This window comes from Salmo trutta, chromosome 3 (assembly GCF_901001165.1).
Source record: "Salmo trutta chromosome 3, fSalTru1.1, whole genome shotgun sequence".
Taxonomy (NCBI): Eukaryota; Metazoa; Chordata; class Actinopteri; order Salmoniformes; family Salmonidae; genus Salmo; species Salmo trutta.
In genome coordinates this window covers 44,848,622-44,870,806 of record NC_042959.1, presented here as the reverse complement: position 1 = coordinate 44,870,806, position 22,185 = coordinate 44,848,622, and the positions used below count along the sequence as shown (strand labels likewise).

The 22,185-nt window shown below is 41.7% G+C and overlaps 1 protein-coding gene across 1 annotated transcript; it reads right to left on the bottom strand.

Annotated features, from left to right (window-relative positions):
* Positions 1 to 12,009: 12,009 nt before the first annotated feature.
* On the bottom strand, positions 12,010 to 15,347 carry LOC115175990 (transmembrane protein 74-like). Its single transcript, XM_029735700.1, has 2 exons — positions 15,153 to 15,347; positions 12,010 to 14,408 (listed from the first exon to the last, which is right to left on the bottom strand). The coding sequence occupies exon 2, from the start codon at positions 14,344 to 14,346 to the stop codon at positions 13,498 to 13,500; it is 849 nt and encodes a 282-aa protein (XP_029591560.1). The 5' UTR covers positions 14,347 to 14,408; positions 15,153 to 15,347; the 3' UTR covers positions 12,010 to 13,497.
* Between the last annotated feature and the right edge of the window lie 6,838 nt (positions 15,348 to 22,185).

Genomic DNA, 22,185 nt, shown 5'->3' with positions numbered 1-22,185 from the left:
AAGTCATGTGACACACTCGACCACTGCTACTCTAACTTCTGCGATGCATACAAGGCCCTCCCCCGCCCTCCTTTTGGCAAATCTGACCATGACTCCATCTTGGTGCTCCCCTCCTACAGGCAGAAACTAAAACAGGAAGCACCCGTGCTTAGGTCTATCCAACACTGGTCTGACCAATTGGATTCCACGCTTCAAGATTGCTTCGATCACGTGGACTGGGATATGTTCCGGGTAGCCTCAGACAATAACATTGATGTATACACTGACTCGGTGAGCGAGTTTATAAGGAAGTGTATAGGAGATGTTGTACCCACTGTGACTATTAAAACCTTCCCTAACCAGAAACCGTGGATTGATGCCACCGCATTTAATCAAGGCAAGGCGACTGGAAACATGGCCGAATACAAACAGTGTAGTTATTCCCTCCGTAAGGCAATCAAACGAGCAAAGCGTCAGTATAGAGACAAAGTGGAGTCGCAATTCAACGGCTCAAACAAGAGACGTATGCGGCAGGGTCTACAGACAATCACGGATTATAAAAAGAAAACCAGCCCCGTTGTGTACATTGACATCTTGCTCTCAACAAATTAAACAACTTCTTTGAGCGCTTTGAGAACAATACAGTGCCACCGACACAGCCCGCTACCAAAACTGTGGGCTCTCCTTCTCCGTGGCTGATGTGAGTAAAACATTTAAACGTGTTAACCCTTACAAGGCTGCCGGCCCAGTCGGCATCCCTAGGTGCGTCCTCAGAGTGTGCGCAGACCAGTTGGCTGGTGTGTTTACGGACATATTCAATCAATCCCTATCCCAGTCTACTGTCCCCACATGCTTCAAGATGGCCACCATTGTTCCTGTTCCCAGGAAAGCTAAGGTAACTGAGCTAAATGACTATTGCCCCGTAGCACTTACATCTGTCATCATGAAGTGCTTTGAGAGACTAGTCAAGGATCATATCACCTGCACCCTACCTGTCACCTAGACCCAATCCAATTTGCTTACCGCCCCAATAGGTCCATAGACGATGCAATCGCCATCACACTGCATACTGGCCTAACCCATCTGGACAAGAGGAATGCCTATGTAAGAATGCTGTTCATTGACTACAGCTCAGCATTCAACACCATAGTACCCTCCAAACTCATCATTAAGCTTGAGACCCTGGGTCTCGACCTCGCCCTGTGCAACTGGGTCCTGGACTTCCTGACGGGCTGCCCCCAGGTGGTGAAGGTAGGAAACAACATCTCCACTCCGTTGATTCTCAACACTGGGGCCCCACAAGGGTGCTTTCTCAACCACCTCCTGTAATCGCTGTTCACCCATGACTGCGTGGCCACACACGCCTCCAACTCAATCATCAAGTTTGCAGACGACACTACAGTGGTAGGCTTGATCACCAACAACGACGAGGAAGTGAGGGCCCTCGGAGTGTGGTGTCAGGAAAATAACCTCTCACTCAATGTCAGCAAAACAAAAGAGATGATCGTGGACTTCAGGAAACAGCAAATGGAGCACCCCCCTATCCACATCGGCCCTTCTTTGGACACTGTGTTAACAATCTTCCAAACGAGCTTCAATGCCATACAACACTCCTTCCGTGGCCTCCAACTGCTTTTAAATTCTAGTAAAACTAAATGCATGCTCTTCAACCAATTGTTGCCCGCACCCACCCGCCCGACTAGCATCATTAGTCTGGACGGTTCTGACTTAGAATATGTGGACAACTACAAATACCTAGGTGTCTGGTTGGACTGTAAACTCTCCTTCCAGACTCACATTAAGCATCTCCAATCCAAAATTAAATCTAGAATCGGCTTCCTATTTTGCAACAAAGCCTCCTTCACTCATGCTGTCAAACATATCCTCGTAAAACTGTCTATCCTACCGATCCTTGACTTCGGCGATGTCATTTACAAAATAGCCTCCAACACTCTACTTAGCAAACTTGATGTACTCTATCACAGTGCCATCCGTTTTGTCACCAAAGCCCCATATACTACCCACCACTGCGACCTGCATGCTCTTGTTGGCTGGCCCTCACTACATATTCGTTGCCAAACCCACTGGCTCCAGGTCATCCATAAGTCTTTGCTAGGTAAAGACCCACCTTATATCAGCTCACTGGTCACCATAGCAGCACCCACCCGTAGCACGTGCTCCAGCAGGTATATTTCATTGGCCATTCCCAAAGCCAACACTTACTTTGGCCTCCTTTCCTTCCAGTTATCTGCTGCCAATGACTGGAAAGAATTGCAAAAATCACTGAAGCTGGAGTCTTATATCTCCCTCTAACTTTAAGCATCAGCTGTCAGAGCAGTTTACCGATCACTGTACCTGTACACAGCCAATCTGTAAATAGCACACCCAACTACCTCATCCCCATATTGTTATTTATCCTCTTGCTTTTTTGCACCCCAGTATATCAACTTGCACCACAATCATCTGCACATCTATCACTCCAGTGTTAATGCTAAATTGTAATTATTTCGTCTCTATGGCCTATTTATTTTCTTACTTCCCTACTCTTCTACATTTGCACACGCTGTACATATATTTTTTTATTGTGTTATTGACTGTGCGTTTGTTTATGTGTAACTCTGTGTTGTTGTTTTTGTCGCACTTTTGCTTTATCTTGGCCAGGTCGCAGTTGTAAATGAGAACTTGTTTTCAACTGGCCTACCTGGTTAAATAAAGGTGAAAAAAAATAGATTGTGTGTATTAGGTTTTATTGTGGAATTTGGTAGATATTAGGTTATGTTGTGGAATTGTTAAATATTGCCTGTTAGATACTGCTGCACTGTCGGATCTAGAATATTAAGCATTTCGCTACACTCGCAATAACATCTGCTAACCATGTGTATGTGACCAATAACATTTGATTTGGAAAGCATTGTTGTGTTGTTTTTGTTAGGTCTAATGCTGCCATCTTCTGGTTATATTTGGAACAATCACCATGCCAAGATAATGAATGATAGTACTTTACTGTATGTGTGATATAGTTTGATCTGCTGAGTTGAGAAACATCACGAAATGGGAGATTATATGTAATTAATCTGTGTTTAGAGTGTGAGTGAGTGAGTGAGTGAGTGAGTGAGTGAGTGAGTGAGTGAGTGAGTGAGTGAGTGAGTGAGTGAGAAAGAGCCGGACTGTACTGTGCTGGCTCAGATATTTTATAAAGAAATTGTCCTGTCCAGCACCATTCAGCACCAACTATAGTGGATGTGTAACCAGGCCATCACAGTACAGATCAGCTCTGCTCTGCTCAGTAGTTAAAAAGGGTAATAGTGTGTTGGTGTTCGGGCCTGTTGGTATCTCACTCTCCACATCACATACTGTTAACTGGCACTCTCCCACCAGACCAGTGTGTATCATCTCTCATCATCAGTCCACTTCTCTCCAGAAACACAACACTGGGAGCAAATGAAATGAAGCGCAAACAATCAGCCCTGGACTAGACTGTCTGTTTCTCACAATCTTGCCCAGGCTCTCGGGCCGACCCCTAACTCTATACAGGCATCCAGGGCCTATTGTCTAACAGCAGCAAGGCGTCTCCCAGTCTAAACAGAGCTGATTTGATCTCTGACTCCTCTTCGTCAGCAAGCCATATTGTAGAGCCTTGAACAATGCATCATAGGTGCTGCTAACTGCAAACATGGAGCTCAGTTGGGGATTTCAGAGAGGGCTTCCAATAACAAACACCAACTAAGTTATACTAATTATCTCACTCTCTCTCATGCCTGCTCGCTCGCACGCACGCACGCACGCATGCACACTCGCACAGACACACACACACACACACACACACACTCGCACAGACACACACACACACACACACACACACACACACACACACACACACACACACACACACACACACACACACACTTCAACATGCCAAATTGCTCAGGATGCTAGGTCATTTGTGTTGTATTGTTCTTCAGATGTTGCTCCAGGCACTGGGAGTTAAGATGAGACACATCATTCCTCTGGCACGCTGATAGCTTTCTAAAAGCTTTCCACTCCACTAATTAAGTACACCAAATTTGAGAGCAATCATTCTTAGTCGTAATTAAAGGCAAATGTAACGACCCACTGGACACAAGTGGTGGCTGGTGGGAGGAGCTATAGGATGATGGTCTCATTGTAATGGCTGGAACAGTATCAAACACATCAAACATATGGAAACCACATGTAGAATAATAGAGGAGGAAGGGAAACGGTGCTTATGTACACAATGGTAGATGTTGGTAGACAGAAGGTGCTCTTTGGTAAAGGGGTGAATTGGTCATCAAAAAGAAAGAAGGACCAAGGCACTCTTCATATTATTTATTAAAATGCCTTATTTGTGTGGCATGTTCAATGGAAACAAAGTTTAAAAACTCCGAAGCATTTCGGGTGCATGGCATTCATCAGGGAGTACAAAGAAATGATAATACAATGTCCTCTTTTGAACAGCTTTTTAAAATCAGCCCTGATTTGAAGAGGGAATTCATTGGACAACACCTAGAAAGCAATACTATACACATTAAAAAGTGAAATACTGTAGATATGTTATCAAAAAATTCAACTCAAAGCTAGAAGCATCAGAATGCCTATAAAGGTAGTTCTAACATTAAATATGACTGGGCAAAGTGCCAAGAATAGGAGAACCATCTATTCCACAGTACACTAGAACACAGCAAACATGGACATCAACAGTCTAAACATAGCGGAGGGCAATAAAGCAAAATGTCCACTAGAGGAGAGCAAATGGACCTATCATGACCCTAAAGGAAAGGTGACAAATACATATCTTCATTTAAACCAGGGTACTTTGTGGCCTGCAGTTTGTAAATCCCAAAACTTTCCCTTTGGTTCAGCTGTTTAAGACGGCCCCCTTTTCTAATTGAGGCTGCAACATGATCAATACCCATAGCTTGTAGGGAGGCAGGGTTGCCATGGTGTAAGGACTTGTAGTGCCTTGCCATGGGGTAGTCTTCATTGCCTACCGGTATGTCCTTCTTGTGTTCCGCTAAGCGGTCTTGAAGGTGTCTCTTTGTCCGTCCAATGTAGAACATGTGCAATGCACTGTGGACATTCCAATCTGTAATGACATGAGTGGTTTGCAAGTTAATGAAATGCTTGACTTGATACTCCATTTTAGAAGCTGTGTCAACAAAGTACTTTTTATGTGCAATATTTCTGCAATGGTTGCACTGGTTGCATTTAAAAGAGTCCTTGGGTTTGTGGTCTGTCCAAGTTTTCTGAGAGTCACCAGGAAGATAGCTGTCGACTAATTTGTCATTTAGGTAGAACATCTCTTAAAGCTTATGACCGGTGGCTCTTGGAAGACTTGGCGTAGTAGCGTATTGCTTTGGATGATTCACAAATGATTTTTAATTGTTCTTTTAATGTTTTCTGCTGTATTTTGTAAAAAAAAAAGTACACTCTGACGTATCACGAGGCACTCCCCTTCGCAAACAAGTTCTCTCTGTCAAGTCGTCCGGCCCTTATACTGTAACTGCATCTTTCAGGACCTGAGTGCTGTAGCCCCGATTCAAGAAGCGAATCTCCAGTTCAGCAGATTCAACACTGTAGTTAGTTACCTGATCGCAAATTCTGCGGACTCTTTGGAATTGGCCATATGGAATGTTCTCTTTTAGCCTTTTGGGGTGAAAGCTGTCTGCTCTCAGAATGTTATTCCCATCTGTAGGCTTCCTAAAGATTGATGTGTGCAAACAGCCGTTGTCATTTTTACATTCCACTATTTAAGTACACCGAACTTGGGCGCGTTCATTCTTAGCCGTAATCAAAGGCAATTGTAACAACCGGCTGGACACAAGTGGTGGCTGGTGGGAGGAGCTATAGGATGATGGTCTCATTGTAATGGCTGGAACAGTATCAAACACATCAAACATATAGAAACCACATGTTTGACTTCGTTCCTTTCATTCCATTCCAGCCATTATAATGAGCCAGTCCTCCTATAGCTCCTCCCACAAGCCTCCACTGCTGGGCACAGACATCAGTTCAATGTCTAGCTTTGATTTGCATTTATTTGAGGTGTCAGCTAAGGTGAATTCAATGTGAAATCAACAAAAAATTGTCACCATGTCATTGGATTTATGTTAAAAGATGGGTGAAAAAAGACTGTAAGGTACATTGTTATTATGACAAACTCTCTTGCAAGATGATGCCAACAATCATTTAACAGCAACATATGCAATACATTTCTGAATATGCCTTTGATGGTGCAGTAAGATCAACTTTGAAATAAAAATATATTTTTCACTGCGATGGAGTACAAGTTAACATTTTAATAATGGCTAGATTACAATACTAGCTGTATGAAAAAATATTACATTTTACATGTTGATTCAACGTTATCACATTACATTTTCTGTTGAAATTATGTGGAAACAACGTTGATTCAACCAGTTTTTGCCCAGTGGGAGGTGGTACAACGTAGAGGCTGATACACTCATATGAGAGGCCACAAAGCACAATCGCATTAGCAATTTAACACAAATAGGAATCAAAGTGTAAAAAGGAAAGAAGATAATCTCTGATATGTGCCATACAGGAGAGCCAGCAAAGCACATTTTTACACATTTTGTTACATTACAGATTTATTCAAAAATGTATAACATTTTTTCCCCCCTCATCAATCAACACACAATACCCCATAATGACAAAGCAAAAAATGTTTTTTAGAAATATTTCCATTCCAGGTGAAGCTGGTTAAGAGAATGCCAAGAGTGTGCAAAGCTGTCATCAAGGCAAAGGGTGGCTACTTTGAAAAATCTCAAATATAAAATATATGATTTGATTTGTTTAACACTTTTTTGGTTACTACATGATTCCATATGTGTTATTTCATAGTTTTGATGTCTTCACTATTATTCTATAATGTAGAAAACAGTAAAAATAAAGAAAAACCCTTGAATGAGTAGGTGTGTCCAAACCTTTGTCTGGTACTGTAAGTATTCAGAACCTTCACTCAGTTCTTTGTTGAAGCACCTTTGGCAGCGATTACAACATCGATTATTTTTGGGTATGACACTACAAGCTTGGCACACATGTATTTGGGGAGTTTCTCCCATTCTTCTCTGCAGATCCTCTCAAGCTCTGTCAGGTTGCATTGGGACCGTTTCTGAACAGCTATTTTCAGGTCTTTCCAGAGATGTTCGATCGGGTTCAAGTCTAGGTTCTGGCTGGGCCACTCAAGGAAATTCAGAGACTTGTTCTGAAGTCACCCCTGCGTTGTCTTGGCTGTTTGCTTAGGGTCGTTGTCCTGTTGGAAATGCACCGTCGCCCCCAGTCTGAGCAGATTTTCATCAAGGATCTCTCTGTACTTTGCTCTGTTCAACTTTCCCTCGACCCTGACTAGTCTCCCTGTCCCTGCCGCTGAAAAAAATCCTTACAGCATGATGCTGCCACAACCATGCTTCACCGTAGGGATGGTGCCAGGTTTACTCCAGACGTGATGCTTGGCAATCAGGCCAAAGAATTCAATCTTGGTTTCATCAGACCAGAGAATCTTGTATCTCATTTCTATATTTCTGTTTTTTATTTTTAATACATTTGCAAACATTTCTAAAAACCTGTTTTCGCTTTGTCATTTATGTGGTATTGTGTGTAGATTGCTGAGTATTTAAAAAGAAAAAAAGGCTGTAACCTAAAAAAATTTGGAAAAATTCAAGGGGTCTGAATACTTTCCGAAAGCACTGTGTGCTAAGTGTCACAAATGGTACCAATATTGCATTTCGGCCTTTACAAGCAGGCTTTTATATCCACATTAATTCCTACGGTACTCTTTAACCACCACACTGGTACGACTATTATGGCCAGTGTCGTAGCGAACAGCATATACTATACACTACTACTCATCCAATATACACTACTACTCCAATATACACTACTACTCATCCAATTTTCAATATGCCCACTTTGCAATTCTACTCTCCTTCAGCATTTGAAATAAACACACATGTGCACCATGGCATTTCCTTCTTGCTTACATTGGTTAAGTGGTTAAGATTGACCAAAACAATAACCTAATTTCCTTTTGGACTAGATGCCACCGCACAGAGTAGGCAGAAGGAGGCAGGCCGACTGATAGTTTCAGCTGTAGAAGAAAGTGATTGGAAGTGCCGAGGACAACACAGGAAATGACTGTGACAGACTTGATTGTGGGGCTGAGGGATGATGCAGCTCAAAGAGCTCAGTGCATTTGGCTACGGAGCGAGTGACAGCGTGCCGCCACTCTCGACCGCCTCAATGTCAATGATGCAGAACACAGACAACCAGAAGTTGTAGAAGTGTAAATCGATTTGACATAGAGCTGCACACGTTGCCTTTTGATTTTAAGAATGTCTCTCTAATATGCCGTATAATACAGTTGTGGCCAAAAGTTTTGAGAATGACACAAATATTAATTTTAACAAAGTCTGCTGCCTCAGTTTGTAATGATGGCAAATTGCATATACTCCAGAATGTTATGAAGAGTGATAAGATGAATTGCAATTAATTGCAAAGTCCCTCTTTGCCATGCAAATGAACTGAATCCCCAAAAAACATTTCCACTGCATTTCAGCCCTGCCACAAAAGGACATACTGACATCATGTCAGTGATTCTCTCGTTAACACAGGTGTGAGTGTTGACGAGGACAAGGCTGGAGATCACTCTGTTATGCTGACTGAGTTCGAATAACAGACTGGAAGCTTCAAAAGGAGGGTGGTGCTTGGAATCATTCTTCTTCCTTTGTCAATCATGGTTACCTGCAAGGAAACACGTGCCGTCGTCATTGCTTTGCACAAAAAGGGCTTCACAGGCAAGGATATTGCTGCCAGTAAGATTGCACCTAAATCAACCATTTATTGGATCATCAAGAACGTCATGAAGAGAGGTTCAATTGTTGTGAAGAAGGCTTCAGGGTGCCCAGGAAAGTCCAGCAAGCGCCAGGAGTGTCTCCTAAAGTTGATTCAGCTGCGGGATCGGGGCACCACCAGTACAGAGCTTGCTCAGGAATGGCAGCAGGCAGGTGTGAGTGCATCTGCACGCACAGTGAGGCGAAGACTTTTGGAGGATGGCCTGGTGTCAAGAAGGGCAGCAAAGAAGCTACTTCTCTCCAGGAAAAACATCAGGGACAGACTGATATTCTGCAAAAGGTACAGGGGTTGGACTGCTGAGGACTGGGGTAAAGTCATTTTCACTGATGAATCCCCTTTCCGATTGTTTGGGGCATCCGGAAAAAAGCTTGTCCGGAGAAGACAAGGTGAGCGCTACCTTCAGTCCTGTGTCATGCCAACAGTAAAACATCCTGAGACCATTCGTGTGTGGGGTTGCTTTTCAACCAAGGGAGTGGGCTCACTCACAATTTGCCCTAAGAACACAGCCATGAATAAAGAATGGTACCAACACATCCTCCGAGAGCAACTTCTCCCAACCATCCAGGAACAGTTTGATGACGAACAATGCCTTTTCCAGCATGATGGAGCACCTTGCCATAAGGCAAAATTGACAACTAAGTGGCTCGGGGAACAAAAACATCAATATTTTGGGTCCATGGCCAGGAAACTCCCCAGACCTTAATCCCATTGAGAATCTGTGGTCAATCCTCAAGAGGCGGGTGGACAAACAAAACCCACAAATTCTGGCAAACTCCAAGCATTGACTATGCAAGAATGGGCTGCCATCAGTCAGGATGTGACCCAGAAGTCAATAGACAACTTGCCAGGGCGGATTGCAGAGGTCTTGAAAAAGAAGGGTCAACACTGCAACTATTGACTCTTTGCATCAACCTCATGTAATTGTCAATAAAAGCCTTTGACACGTATGAAATGCTTGTAATTATACTTCAGTACTCCATAGTAACATCTGACAAATATATCTAAAGACACTGAAGCAGCAAACTTTGTGGAAATTAATATTTGTGTCATTCTCAAAACTTTTGGCCACGACTGTACATTGCTGAACCACTGGGTATTCTGAAATAGAAGGGCATAGAGGTTCGGGTACGATTCAAAATGAGGTGTGCTTTAAGAGGCCATGTCAACATAAACCTGGATTTCCAAAGAGCTTTAGAACTAATTTCATGCAAACATGAAAAATATGCAAGAGGACCTACATGGGCTGAACAATGGAAATCGATGTTTCGCATTCTAAATGCAAAACATGGGAGGGCTTAGTGGTGTATTCTGAGCAAGAAGCTTTCTGGACTAAATTCACAATACAATAAGATACTCCAACTAATGTAAATAAGAGCTTGTAAACATTCCAGAAAAATGCATTATGCACTTATTAAAAATACCCCCTCTGAGTAAGGCTGGTGAGAGTGGCCAAGAGCGAAGTCACGTCCCTGGAGTGTTTGCCTTTAGTGTGTCCCTCATGAGCAATCAATAGAAACTTTTCCTGAGTCTCTTACCATACGCCTGAGATGAAGGGCGAGCTCACCTCACAAAAGCCATATAAATCAGTTGTATGGCAGAGGAAAGGAGCTCTGCCTGTCTCACCCTCATATAGATACACACACACATGCACACACATATACTCATGCGCATGAACCCCCATGCATGCATACACACACACACACAGACGCATGCACACACACATACACGCAGACACTCAAACGCGGGTGAATTAACATAAATGACAGCTCATCATTTATGTGCATGTACACTTGGGAAATTAATGCTAATGGCAGCTCAGCCCCTCTTTCTTGTCTCAGATCCTGTCTTACCTGGATAGATCTTCTAACACAGGGAGCTACAAAATATCAATCAGTGTGTCTTAGCTGTGAAGCGCTCTCTCACGGATGAAGAGCTTATGCATGAAACCTCTGGAAATACACTTGAGCTTGACTTGTAAAATGCTGTCGCACTGAGCAAATCCCTGATCAAATCCCTTAGAGACATTTGGATGGCAGAAAGATGAAGGCATGGTGGGAGCTCTACAGCTCTATGTCAACAAGGAGGAAGGGATCTATCACATCCTCCACCTCACCTCCTTTTGAAAATGTATTGGAGAATAAAGTCAGAGGGGAGGGACCTGAGACCTCCTCCAATATGGTTGGGAGGAAGGCAAAGGGATAGAATGGGAGGAATCGAGTTGGCAAAGAGAAAGGATGTGAGGAATCGAGCAAATCGAAATTGAAATAGCATTCTCTATTATCTTTCCTTGCATCTTGTGGCCTCTCCCCTCTTCATCTCCTTGCTTCCAAACATATTAATCTTGGATGTACAGAAATATTTTAAATTTTTTTATATAACTTTCCCGGAAAGGTCTCTGATTTGGCACTTTATTCCCCTTTAACTACTAAAACACGCCGTTTCTCTGGTGCAGATGCAGATACCTTTTTCCATTACCCCTCTGTGACCAGAGAATTAGGAGTATGTCCCAATAATGTCTCCTTCTTCCTGAGTTGTGCTCCCAGTCACTGCTCCCAGTCACTACTCCCCACAAATTTAATAGCATTGGATTGGTGTAGACATGGGCTAGAGGATTTTCTTATGACTGTCATTTCCTGTCAAATCAATTAAGGGAAGTGCACACTTCAAAATAAAGGAGAGATTAATGGGATGCATCCTAGAAGTGAAAAGGGAAGAGGGAACAAGGAAAGTGCTTTTCCACTGGAGGTATTTAGATTGAGATAAACTTGCCATCCCGTGTAGCTCAGTTGGTAGCGCATGCCACTTGCAATGCCAGGGTTGTGGATTTGATTCCCACTGGGGACCAGTACGAACAAATAGGAAAACGTATGCACTCATTACTGTAAATTGCTATGGATAAGAGCGTCTGCTACAAATCTAATCCGGCTAGGCTTGGTCGTGTGATGTTAAAGGTACTTAGGACAGGCATCAAGTAATGCAGTGAGTTGAAGAGTTTATGTTTCACCATCAGTCTGCCACTGTACACTACCAGTATGTTTCTGTAGTACTACCGTACCATACATCAGCCATAACTATGCAACTGTCACAAAAGACAGGGTCTCATACAGTTAAAGTAACAACAGTCTTACCATGTTTCTGTAGTTCTTGGGGTGTATATTTTATTTCATTGCCGTATATGCATCATCGAACAGTATGGAAAACACACGATGAGGGCGAACGAATGAAAGCATAATTAACAGCCAACTAAATGAATTTTGCCCCACAAAATGACAACATGAATTAGCTGTTTCTAGTGATAACCAAAGAGCGTCGTTTCCCTGGAGGCAAACACTTGTGATTCTGAATAAAGGCTTTGAAGAATTGAAATCAGAGGTGGAGCAACGATGGAACCATTTTCAAGGTATCAAGTTTCCTTTGATGCCTCTTGTCTTATAGGCTACTGTAGTAGCCCTACAATACAGAGATGATTGCAAATTATAGTGGTGGTGTGTCTCACTTCACCATGAAAGAAAATAATTCTCAACCAACAGTTCTATGAACTGAATAGAACATTTTCTGTTTTTGTTGCACCTATCATTTTTGGTTTGTTGAAAGAAATAGATCCCTATTCCAGTAACATTTTAAAGGCATATCTGAGACTTCTCAAAGGAATACAATACGGCTTAGAGTGTTGTAGGATGTACGTCCATTAGTAGCTTATAATCAAAACATTGGTAGCGTAGGCCTAGCCTATAAATTAAACCCTATTTCTCTTAAAGATACCTATTAATTACATTGTTATATTGTGATCCAGTGAGTTCTCATATTGCGTGATCATTCAAGTATGATAATTGCATTTACTGCAGGTACAGTACATTAGAAGTAAGTAGGTTCTTTGAAGTGTACAGTACAGCACAGCACAGTACAGGACAGCTTTATAAACTGGGGCAAGTCTTTCATGTGTGATTAAGTGACTCCCTTCCATACACACACACATATACACACACAGTGAGGAACCAGTGAGAATTATGCTCACCCACTTTGAGGAAGTAAAAAAGGTCATTGGATGTTAGCATGTGCACCACTGAGCAGATTCTGTCATATCAGATTTGATATGGTGCACTAGACTAGTCTAATACATCTCACTTTCTAAACTCATGGGACTGACACTTTTCCCTCTAAAATGTGTGTAAGCATCATATTACTGACTGTCGGACACTTTCACATAAAACACCTATTGCCTTAATAATAAATGAAATCTCTCAGAGATTTCATCTATGAAAAATGTGACCCAGCATTTTCCATTTCCAATAACAAGTTTTTAAAAGACGTAGTTGTTTTTTATTTAATTTTTTGTTGTCATGCTTATTCATTCTGTATCATTTTGTTAATTTGCTTACCTGGTTAAATAAGCCTATACCTTGCATGTCCATCCAATTATATGGAGATGATAATATAAAACGATTAATATTTCATCATCTTGAATATTAAAACAAATTAATATTTTAACAGTTACGCTAATGTTCTGTAGGTAGACCGACTGATGGGTTCAGGTTGCACGCTTTGGGTCTGGAGTACCTGCATCATGCTGTATTGTGTTGCTCTGTAGTAACACAAGACAAAGTATTTTCTCAACAGGATAGCGTTTTAATTCAAGGTCTCATCTATCTCTTCCTTCATAGACAGGTGCGTGGACGACCGACTAGGGCTAGATCTCGTTTTTAAAATGATGGAGCCATATAGTTTCCCTGAGTGCTTGGAATATGCAAAGGCTTTTCTCCTGTACATCTCTCCCTTCCACATAGATACCATTAGCAGAGTGGACAGCACTACCCCGCCCAGCGTCAGTAGACAAAGCCCTGCTATCACGCACCTATCCAGGTGTGCCCCTACCCTGGCACTTTCGATTTCCAGCCTCTCCATCTCCCTCGCGGACACGCTCTCCGGGTCCACTTTGACCTCGCTAGGGACTGCATAGGATATAATTACTAACGAGATCCCGGTGACTAGGAAAGTGACCGCGCTTATAAAACCGTAATCTACAGATGCCCCCGAATTTTCTGATGCGAGATCATCATCTGACATTAGGGAGAGCTCATGCAACCCCTCGGGCCGAATGTCGCTCGCACAGTCATTAGGCCTACACCAGGATTTGTGGATACTTTCCCCACTTTTCCCAGGGCTTGCCAGGCGCAAATTCACATTCTCGTCGACGTAGGTGAAAGATGTCTCTAATTCTTCGTCGCAGCACACGTTGACCTTCTCCACCGCAGGGTGACGGTGTTTAGAATGCGGACCTCCGTTATGGGGAACCGTCCTTGGTGCTGAATTACACAGTCCTTTGCAGCCCGGAGCTGAGATAGAGAGCGCCCCTCCGGCTGAACTGCTATCTTTACGAACATGCACCGGATTGGAAGCCCAGTCAAGGACGCAGGGAGGAACGGGTTGTCTGCCTCTTCCTTCCTTATCTATATAAAGCAGCTCTACAGAAGCCATTCGATTCTTTCCGCTGGTTCACTTCAATTATTTCTCCACGGCGTTCTCAGTCCGCAGCATCCCTGATGAGAAATAATTGACAAATCAGATGTCACATAGGGCCTGATTATTAAACACGATCAAATTATTGCATAGAGAAAACCTGTGCGTAATTTCTGGCGTTTCAAGCGCATTTTGGGCACGTATGCTCATGATGTTATCAGAAATACTTAGTCTAAACATTGACAATTGTGCGTAATTTCTGGCGTTTCAAGCGCATTTTGGGCACGTATGCTCATGATGTTATCAGAAATACTTAGTCTAAAAATTGACAATTGTTTGGGTTTAAATAATTTGCTCCATGTATACAAAGCGATTAAAGTGACAGATTAGCCGAATCCAATTAGTGCGCAATCCCGTAAACCCACAGATGAACTGTAATTATTTTTCAAACATAATGTCTATCATATTATGGAAGAACACACTCTTCACTATACCTAGTCATGAGAAGTGTATATAACTGTATCATAGGGCACATACAATTTCCAATAGACTGTTATGGAGTTAAATCTTTTCAGTAGGCTGTTTTGTGTGGGAAAGAGGGATGTTTTTGAAGTAGATCAAACGCTTTCCACGCCTTGCAATATGCTTCTTCACAATATCGCTGTGAAATATTGAAGATTAATCAAATAACGTGATAGTTTTTGCGATGTGTATTTGGAGCATGCATAGCATTATCTTCCCTATAGCCACAGCGCATCTGTTTAGTGTGCTCAGCTAATATAAACTACTGTATTTCAGAATATAATTCATATAAAAGCACTTACTTCTTCTTAATTCATTATGTCGAATTTTCTTCATATGCCAGAATACTTTGTATAGACTAATCATAAAAGATCGATGACTAAATGCCTTTAACGAAAATGTAGCCTACATGATGTTAGAGTCCTCGTCTGCTTGAGAGGAAAGATTTTCGCTGTAGTCCCTCCCTCCCACGCAAGGTTTAAGCTGCCTCGCTATGGTGCTGAAATGAGCTGGCTACCCCCGGTACCCTTGAACAGATGCAGATTACTCCACTGTGCAGTCAAATAAACACACACCAGAGAGGATTTCATTCTTATGGACCTCTGCATTTGAAGTCCATATAGACTTGTATAAATATTGCTAAAAATAATGTTGCCCCTATAGTATCAACCTTATGGAAATTCGATATCGTTTATTTGATCAAATGTCCATTAATGTTACTAGAGCTGTGTTAATAATCTGCTCAAGATGTATACTTCGTGTAGATGCTTGGTTGCATCAAATGAAAACATGCATAGGCCTAAACCATAGCCAAGGTGAATTGTCAATTATCTAGAAAAAAGAAACGCACACCTATAAAGGCGAGGTGCTGGCTAGCGGAGCAGAACACTAGAAAATAAAGGAAAGCCGCACACTAAGAGCTCAGATGCAAAAATTTTAATAACCAACGTTTCGACAGCTAAGCTGTCTTCATCAGGGTCTTCATCAGGATACCCTGATGAAGACAGCTTAGCTGTCGAAACGTTGGTTATTAAAATTTTTGCATCTGAGCTCTTAGAGTGTGCGGCTTTCCTTTATTTTCTAGAATTGTCAATTATACCACATGTGGGAAAGGGAAAGGGGGCACCTAGTCAGTTGTACAACTGAATGCATTCAACTGAAATGTGTCTTCCACACTGAATCAGAGAGGTGCGGGTGGCTGCCTTAATCGACATCCAGGTCATCGGCTCCCGGGGAGCAGTAGTTGTTGGGGGTTAACTGCCTTGCTCAGGGGCAGAACAACAGATTTTTACATTGTCTGCTCAGGGATTCTCCCTTTCGGTTATTGGCACAACAATCTGTGTCCTGGCCCCATGGAAGATTAGTGGTCACTATGTCAAAGGCATAATTTAATCCATGTTTAATCTAGAGAGCTAGCCCTGAAAATCTTAGTACATGTCATTAATTCACATATTCTGAGTCCATCCTCATCTTTGTAAAGCTTTAAAGCAATCCAAAAGATGCAGTACAATGATTTTCCTGAATGACAACACTGGCATCAATTGCATTTCAATTGATGCCATTGTCACATCCACCTGCATATTTGTTAGTATAACCCTATCCCTTTATGCAGCTGTGTCCCATGTACCACAATTCAAAGCTATTGAGGCCATGCAAATATCAGAGAGCCAACTATACATTCAGAGCACAAACAGACAACAGAATCAGACAGAATTGCCCAATCACCAGCAGACCATCATGACCCTGCATTATGAGAGCGGCCAGGCTGCTGTCTATTCCAAGTATGAACAGAGCTGATACAGTATATGACTGTGTACTTGTCTAAGACTTACAGACCATCAGTTGTTATCTGCTACAGCTAGGCTACACCACTCCGCCAAGGACAAACGCCCTGCATGCGGCAAAGACACCAACCCAGAGGCCAGTAAATCTTCATAGAGTGTCTCATGCCACTGGCACATCCAAAGGGAGAATGGGCTGTACAGTGCCTTGCAAAAGTATTCATCCACCTTGGCTTTTTTCCTATTTTGTTGCATTACAATCTGTAATTGAAATTAATATTTATTTGGATTTCATGTAATGGACATACACAAAAAAGTCTAAATTGGTGAAGTGAAATAAAATTTTAAACTTGTTTAAAAAAATTATAATAAATAAAATCCGGAAAGTGATGCGTGCATATGTGTTCACCCCCTTTGCTATGAAGCCCCTAAATAAGATCTGGTGCAACCAACTACCTCCATAAGTCACATAATTAGTTAAATAAAGTCAACCTGTGTACAATCTAAGTGTCACATGATATGTCACATGATCTCAGTATATACATGATCTTAGTATACCTGTTCTGAAAGGCCCCAGAGTCTGCAACACCACTAAGCAAGGGGCACCACCAAGTAAACGGCACCATGAAGACCAAGGAGCTCTCCAAACAGGTCAGGGACAAAGTTGTGGAGAAGTACAGTTCAGGGTTGGGTTACAAAAAAATATCCGAAACTTTGAACATCCCATGGAGCACCATTAAATCCATTATTAAAAAATGGAAAGAATATGGCACCACAACAAACCTGCCAAGAGAGGGCCGCCCACCAAAACTCACGAACCAGGCAAGGAGGGCATTAATCAGAGAGGCAACAAAGAGACCAACAATAACCCTGAAGGAGCTGCAAAGCTCCACAGCGGAGATTGGAGAATCTGTCCATAGGACCACTTTAAGCCGTACACTCCACAGAGCTGGGCTTTGCGGAAGAGTGGCCAGAAAAAAAGGCATTGCTTAAAGAAAAAAATAAGCAAATCACTTGGTGTTCACTAAAAGGCATGTGGGAGACTCCCCAAACATGTGGAAGAAGGTACATTGGTCAGATGAGACAAAAATGTAGCTTTTTGGCCATCAAAGACAACACTATGTCTGGTGCAAACCCAACACCTCTCATCACCCCAAGAACATCATCCCCACAGTGAAGCATGGTGGTGGCAGCATCATGCTGTGGGGATGTTTTTCATCAGCAGGGACTGGGAAACTGGTCAGAATTGAAGGAGTGATGGATGGCACTAAATACAGGGACATTCTTGAGAGAAACCTGTTTCAGTCTTCCAGCAGGACAATGACCCTAAGTAAACTGCTAAAGCAACACTTGAGTGGTTTAAGGGGAAACATTTACATGTCTTGGAATGGCCTAGTTAAAGTCCAGACCTCAATACAATTGAGAATCTGTGGTATGACTTAAATATTGCTGTACACCAGCAGAACCCATCCAACTTGAAGGAGCTGGTGCAGTTTTGCCTTGAAGAATGGGCAAAAATACCAGTGGTTAGATGTGCCAAGCTTAAAGAGACATACCCTAAGAGACTTGCAGCTGTAATTGCTGCAAATGGTGGCTCTACAAAGTATTGACTTTGGGGGGGTGAATAGTTATGCACGCTGAAGTTTTTAGCTTTTTTGTCTTATTTCTTGTTTGTTTCACAATAAAAAATATTTTGTATCTTCAAGGTGGTAGGCATGTTGTGTAAATCAAATGGCACAAATCCGCAAGGCAACAAATAGGAAAAATGCCAAGGGGGGTGAATACTTTCGCAAGCCACTGTAGATTATAAACAAGGATATGACACTTCTTAAGGGTGTGCATTATCTTTAGGGAGTAACAAATTTAGATTCCGATTCAGAAAACGTTCATGTCCTCAAAGAGACAATTCATTTTGCAGCGATCACAATGAAGACAAAATAACATATTAAAAAACAACATCAAAATAGCAAAGGATATTTACAAGCAAGTATGCTGGATGTTTAAAGAATATTTATGGACTTTAACAGCCATGACGCTTTTTATAAAACCCCATACTTATTATTGCAGTATAGATGGGTTGTGGTATTTAGTTATTTGTTATGGCACGGAGGTGCGGGCATTGTCCTGTACATAAATAGAACATAAGCCCTACGTCTACAACCTCCCACTGTACATGCCCATGTCATGTGATGATATATGATTAGATTAATCTATTTCACTAATTTCAATTACCTTTATGAAGAATTTCAAGTGTACAGAAGGACATATGATCAAGCATCAGCCTCGGGGCATCTAAAGGCCAATGCTTGGTGGATTATTAATAAGCAGGTGGCTCAGTGGCGTATGCCTTAGAGATTGTTTTGGAGAGTTGGCACGCAAACCCTAGCTGCATTTGAGATGTTTTGACAACATCTTTCAGGGGAGGACAAGGCAGGGTGGCTAGAGCATTACGAGAACATAACATTGGAGTATATTCTTTTTCTATTAGAGAAAGAAAAGGAGGGCGTATAATAGAGAGAAAGGGAGTAGTAGAGAGAAATGAAAGACTAAAAGGTTGGGCATCCGAGAGCGTTTGTAGAGGTTGATAACGGTTAGACAGGCTCATAAAATATTCAGTAGTTGGCACTGAAGGTTCATTGAATGGTTTTTCTAATTGGACCAAGGTCTTGCCCTGACATGTATACTATGGATTATGTTGTAACTTCTCATAATGAAGTCCTGTTTTCTCTCATCTGAATATCTTTCTGCTTTTTTTATGCCTTTCAGAAGGAATACACTTCAAAAGATGGAAGCAAAAACAGGAAGGCAGGCTGTGTGTGTGTGTGTGCCCCAGATTGGCAGCTTAAAGAAGACAATCATCTTTTGATGAAAAGATAAAGAGATAAAAACAACTTGCAACAATCATTAACTCATGCTGCTCATGTGATTAAACTTCTAGGCAGGGATAATTTAATATTATTTTCCATCTACTCGCACTCTCTGCATTATAATTAATTTAATGCTATCAATTAAGGCCTCTACCATAGCATGGCTTGCTTTGCATACTAATTTATCTGGTAGCTGTTTTGTGCAATTCTATGGCTTGCCCGTAAATGTCTAAGCAACTGAAATATTAGTCCTATCTCTTCGTGACATTTAAACAATTTTACTGTATCTAATTATAACAGTATTACAGCATACAGTTGCAAATCTTATTTTAGAGAGAGCAATATTTGCTATTAAAGTGATCAAACCTTGTCATGGGGATTTAGTGTTAGGTCATACAAACAGCTCTGGTGTTTTTGTATGCAGAGCATACTTTTGCAGGAAAGCTGTTTATTATGGAAAACACACAGGTTGGAAGCAGGGATAGGTTTTGTTCATTAGTCAAATTAAATAAGCTTTACTTCAGGCCAAATGTCATTCATTTTTGGAGAAAAAAATATGCCAAACCTTGAGAGGTCTGTTGGCAAAGTAACCACGGCAAATACGAAATATAAAAAAACATTAAAGTTTAGCTTGAAAGTTAAATTAGAAAAGGAATGTTCTCACAAAATGCTTTGTAATAAATAATTCATGGAATTAGCATAAAATAGAATTACATCAAAGTCAAAGCTTTAGAATAGATAGATATTCATAAATTCATAACCTCCTACCTGACAACCCTGCAATAACTTAGTGAGATACACATTCACGTGTCAGTTTAAGATTAATGACAATCCATCACAGCCAGTCAACTATGACCCCAACATTTTGATTATATTTCAGACTACTTGCTCAGCAAACACACCCAGGAGATTATTTAGCCTGAAGGAATACCCCCCTCCTGAGAGAATGCAGCAGTTCAGAAATTGAAATATGTTTGGTGATAATAGAGGAAACCTGTCCACATGGTGAAAAACAAAGGGAACAAAAGCATTTTTTACCTCTTCCTCTATAATAACATTACCATTTTGCAAGAGTGCAGTTGAATTGATACCAAAACAGTTTAGGGATTCAATTGACAGTTTGACTATTTTTGAAAATACACTGACTGTACAAAACATTAAAATATTGAGTTGCACCCCCTTTTGCCCTCAGAACAGCCTCAATTCTTCGGGGCATGGACTACAAGGTGTCGAAAGGTGTCGAATTCCACGGGGATGCTGGCCCATGTTGACTCCAAGTTGGCTGGATGCCCTTTGGGTGGTGGACCACTCTTGTTACACGCGGGAAACTGTTGAGCATGAAAAACCCAGCAGCATTACAGTTCTTGCTTGACACAATCAAACCGGTGGCACCTACTACCATACAACGTTCACAGGCACCTAACCCTTGTGTTGTCTTAAGGGTGAAAAATGACCTGCCACTATGTTTAACAGCAGAGAAAACCCCCTAAATGACATTTTTTTTCAACTTGAAATTTGATTACTTTTCCCAGAGTGACCCCAACATTAGAAAAAGTGAAACATTGCCTTTGTTCATATTTCCATGAAAGCTGTACCCCACCAGGGTACAAAGATTGTCTCAGGGCCATTTTTGACCCGGCAGTGATAAAATCATTTACACACCACAAAAACCACAAAGACACACACACATACACACACACAATGAGAAATTGAGATTATGTGTGCTACTGATTGAACTCAGCCAGCAGCTCCTGAAGAGGAAGATCACCATGGTTGGCACAGTTAGAAAGAACAAGCCTGAGCTCCCCCTGCACTCCTCGCAACAAGGGGGAGAGAGGCCTTCTTATCAAAGTTTGCCTTCACCTCCACCACCACTCTAGTTTCTTACCTCCCAAAGAGGAACAAGAATGTGGTCCTCCTGAGCACACTACACAAAACGGCTGAGATCAGTGATCGTGAGGACAGGAAGCCAGCCATCATCCTGTACTACAATCACAACAAAGGAGGCGTGGACAACCTGGATAAGGTGATTGGAACTCACAGCTGCAGGAGGATGACTCCCCGCTGGCCCCTCGTCATCTTCCGTAACATCATTGATGTGTCCTCATACATGCCTTCGTAACATGGAACAAGATCAACCCTACCTGGATGCCTGATAAGCGGAACAAGAGGAGGGTGTTCCTGGAGCAGCTGGGAAAGGCACTTGTAACCCCACACATTCAAAGAAGGGAGTGCCTCCCCTGCACAGCAGCCTCTGTTCTTTCACGTTTTTGTTTTGTATCTATTATCTTATTTTATTAAAAGTTCAAGACTGTTATTGTTTCCCTTCAATAAAATGCATTCAAAACTACTTTCTGCACATTTCTGATACTTTCTTAGGCTATAAAAGTGCTAAAAAATGTATGTTTACACCAACGCAGTACCATTGGCAATAATAATAGTAATAATAATAAACCTCTACTTTAGTAACAAAAAAACAATTATGACAGGTGTGTTGTAAGAAAAATGAGTGGTGTCCACTGATTAAATGCAGTCTTTCTGCATTGTGAAGAGGGAAAACGCAGATATTCACAAAGTTTGTGATGAATGACAGGTTGTTTCTTCATGCAAAATAGATTTGGAGTTTATTATTCAATTAAGCAGCTTTATTTTAGGGGTTTAGTGAAGGCGGGTACTTTTTTACCCTT

Bases quoted from the DNA above. Each gene is read 5' to 3' on its own strand.
- LOC115175990 (XM_029735700.1), bottom strand. From the start codon at position 14,346: ATGGCTTCTGTAGAGCTGCTTTATATAGATAAGGAAGGAAGAGGCAGA.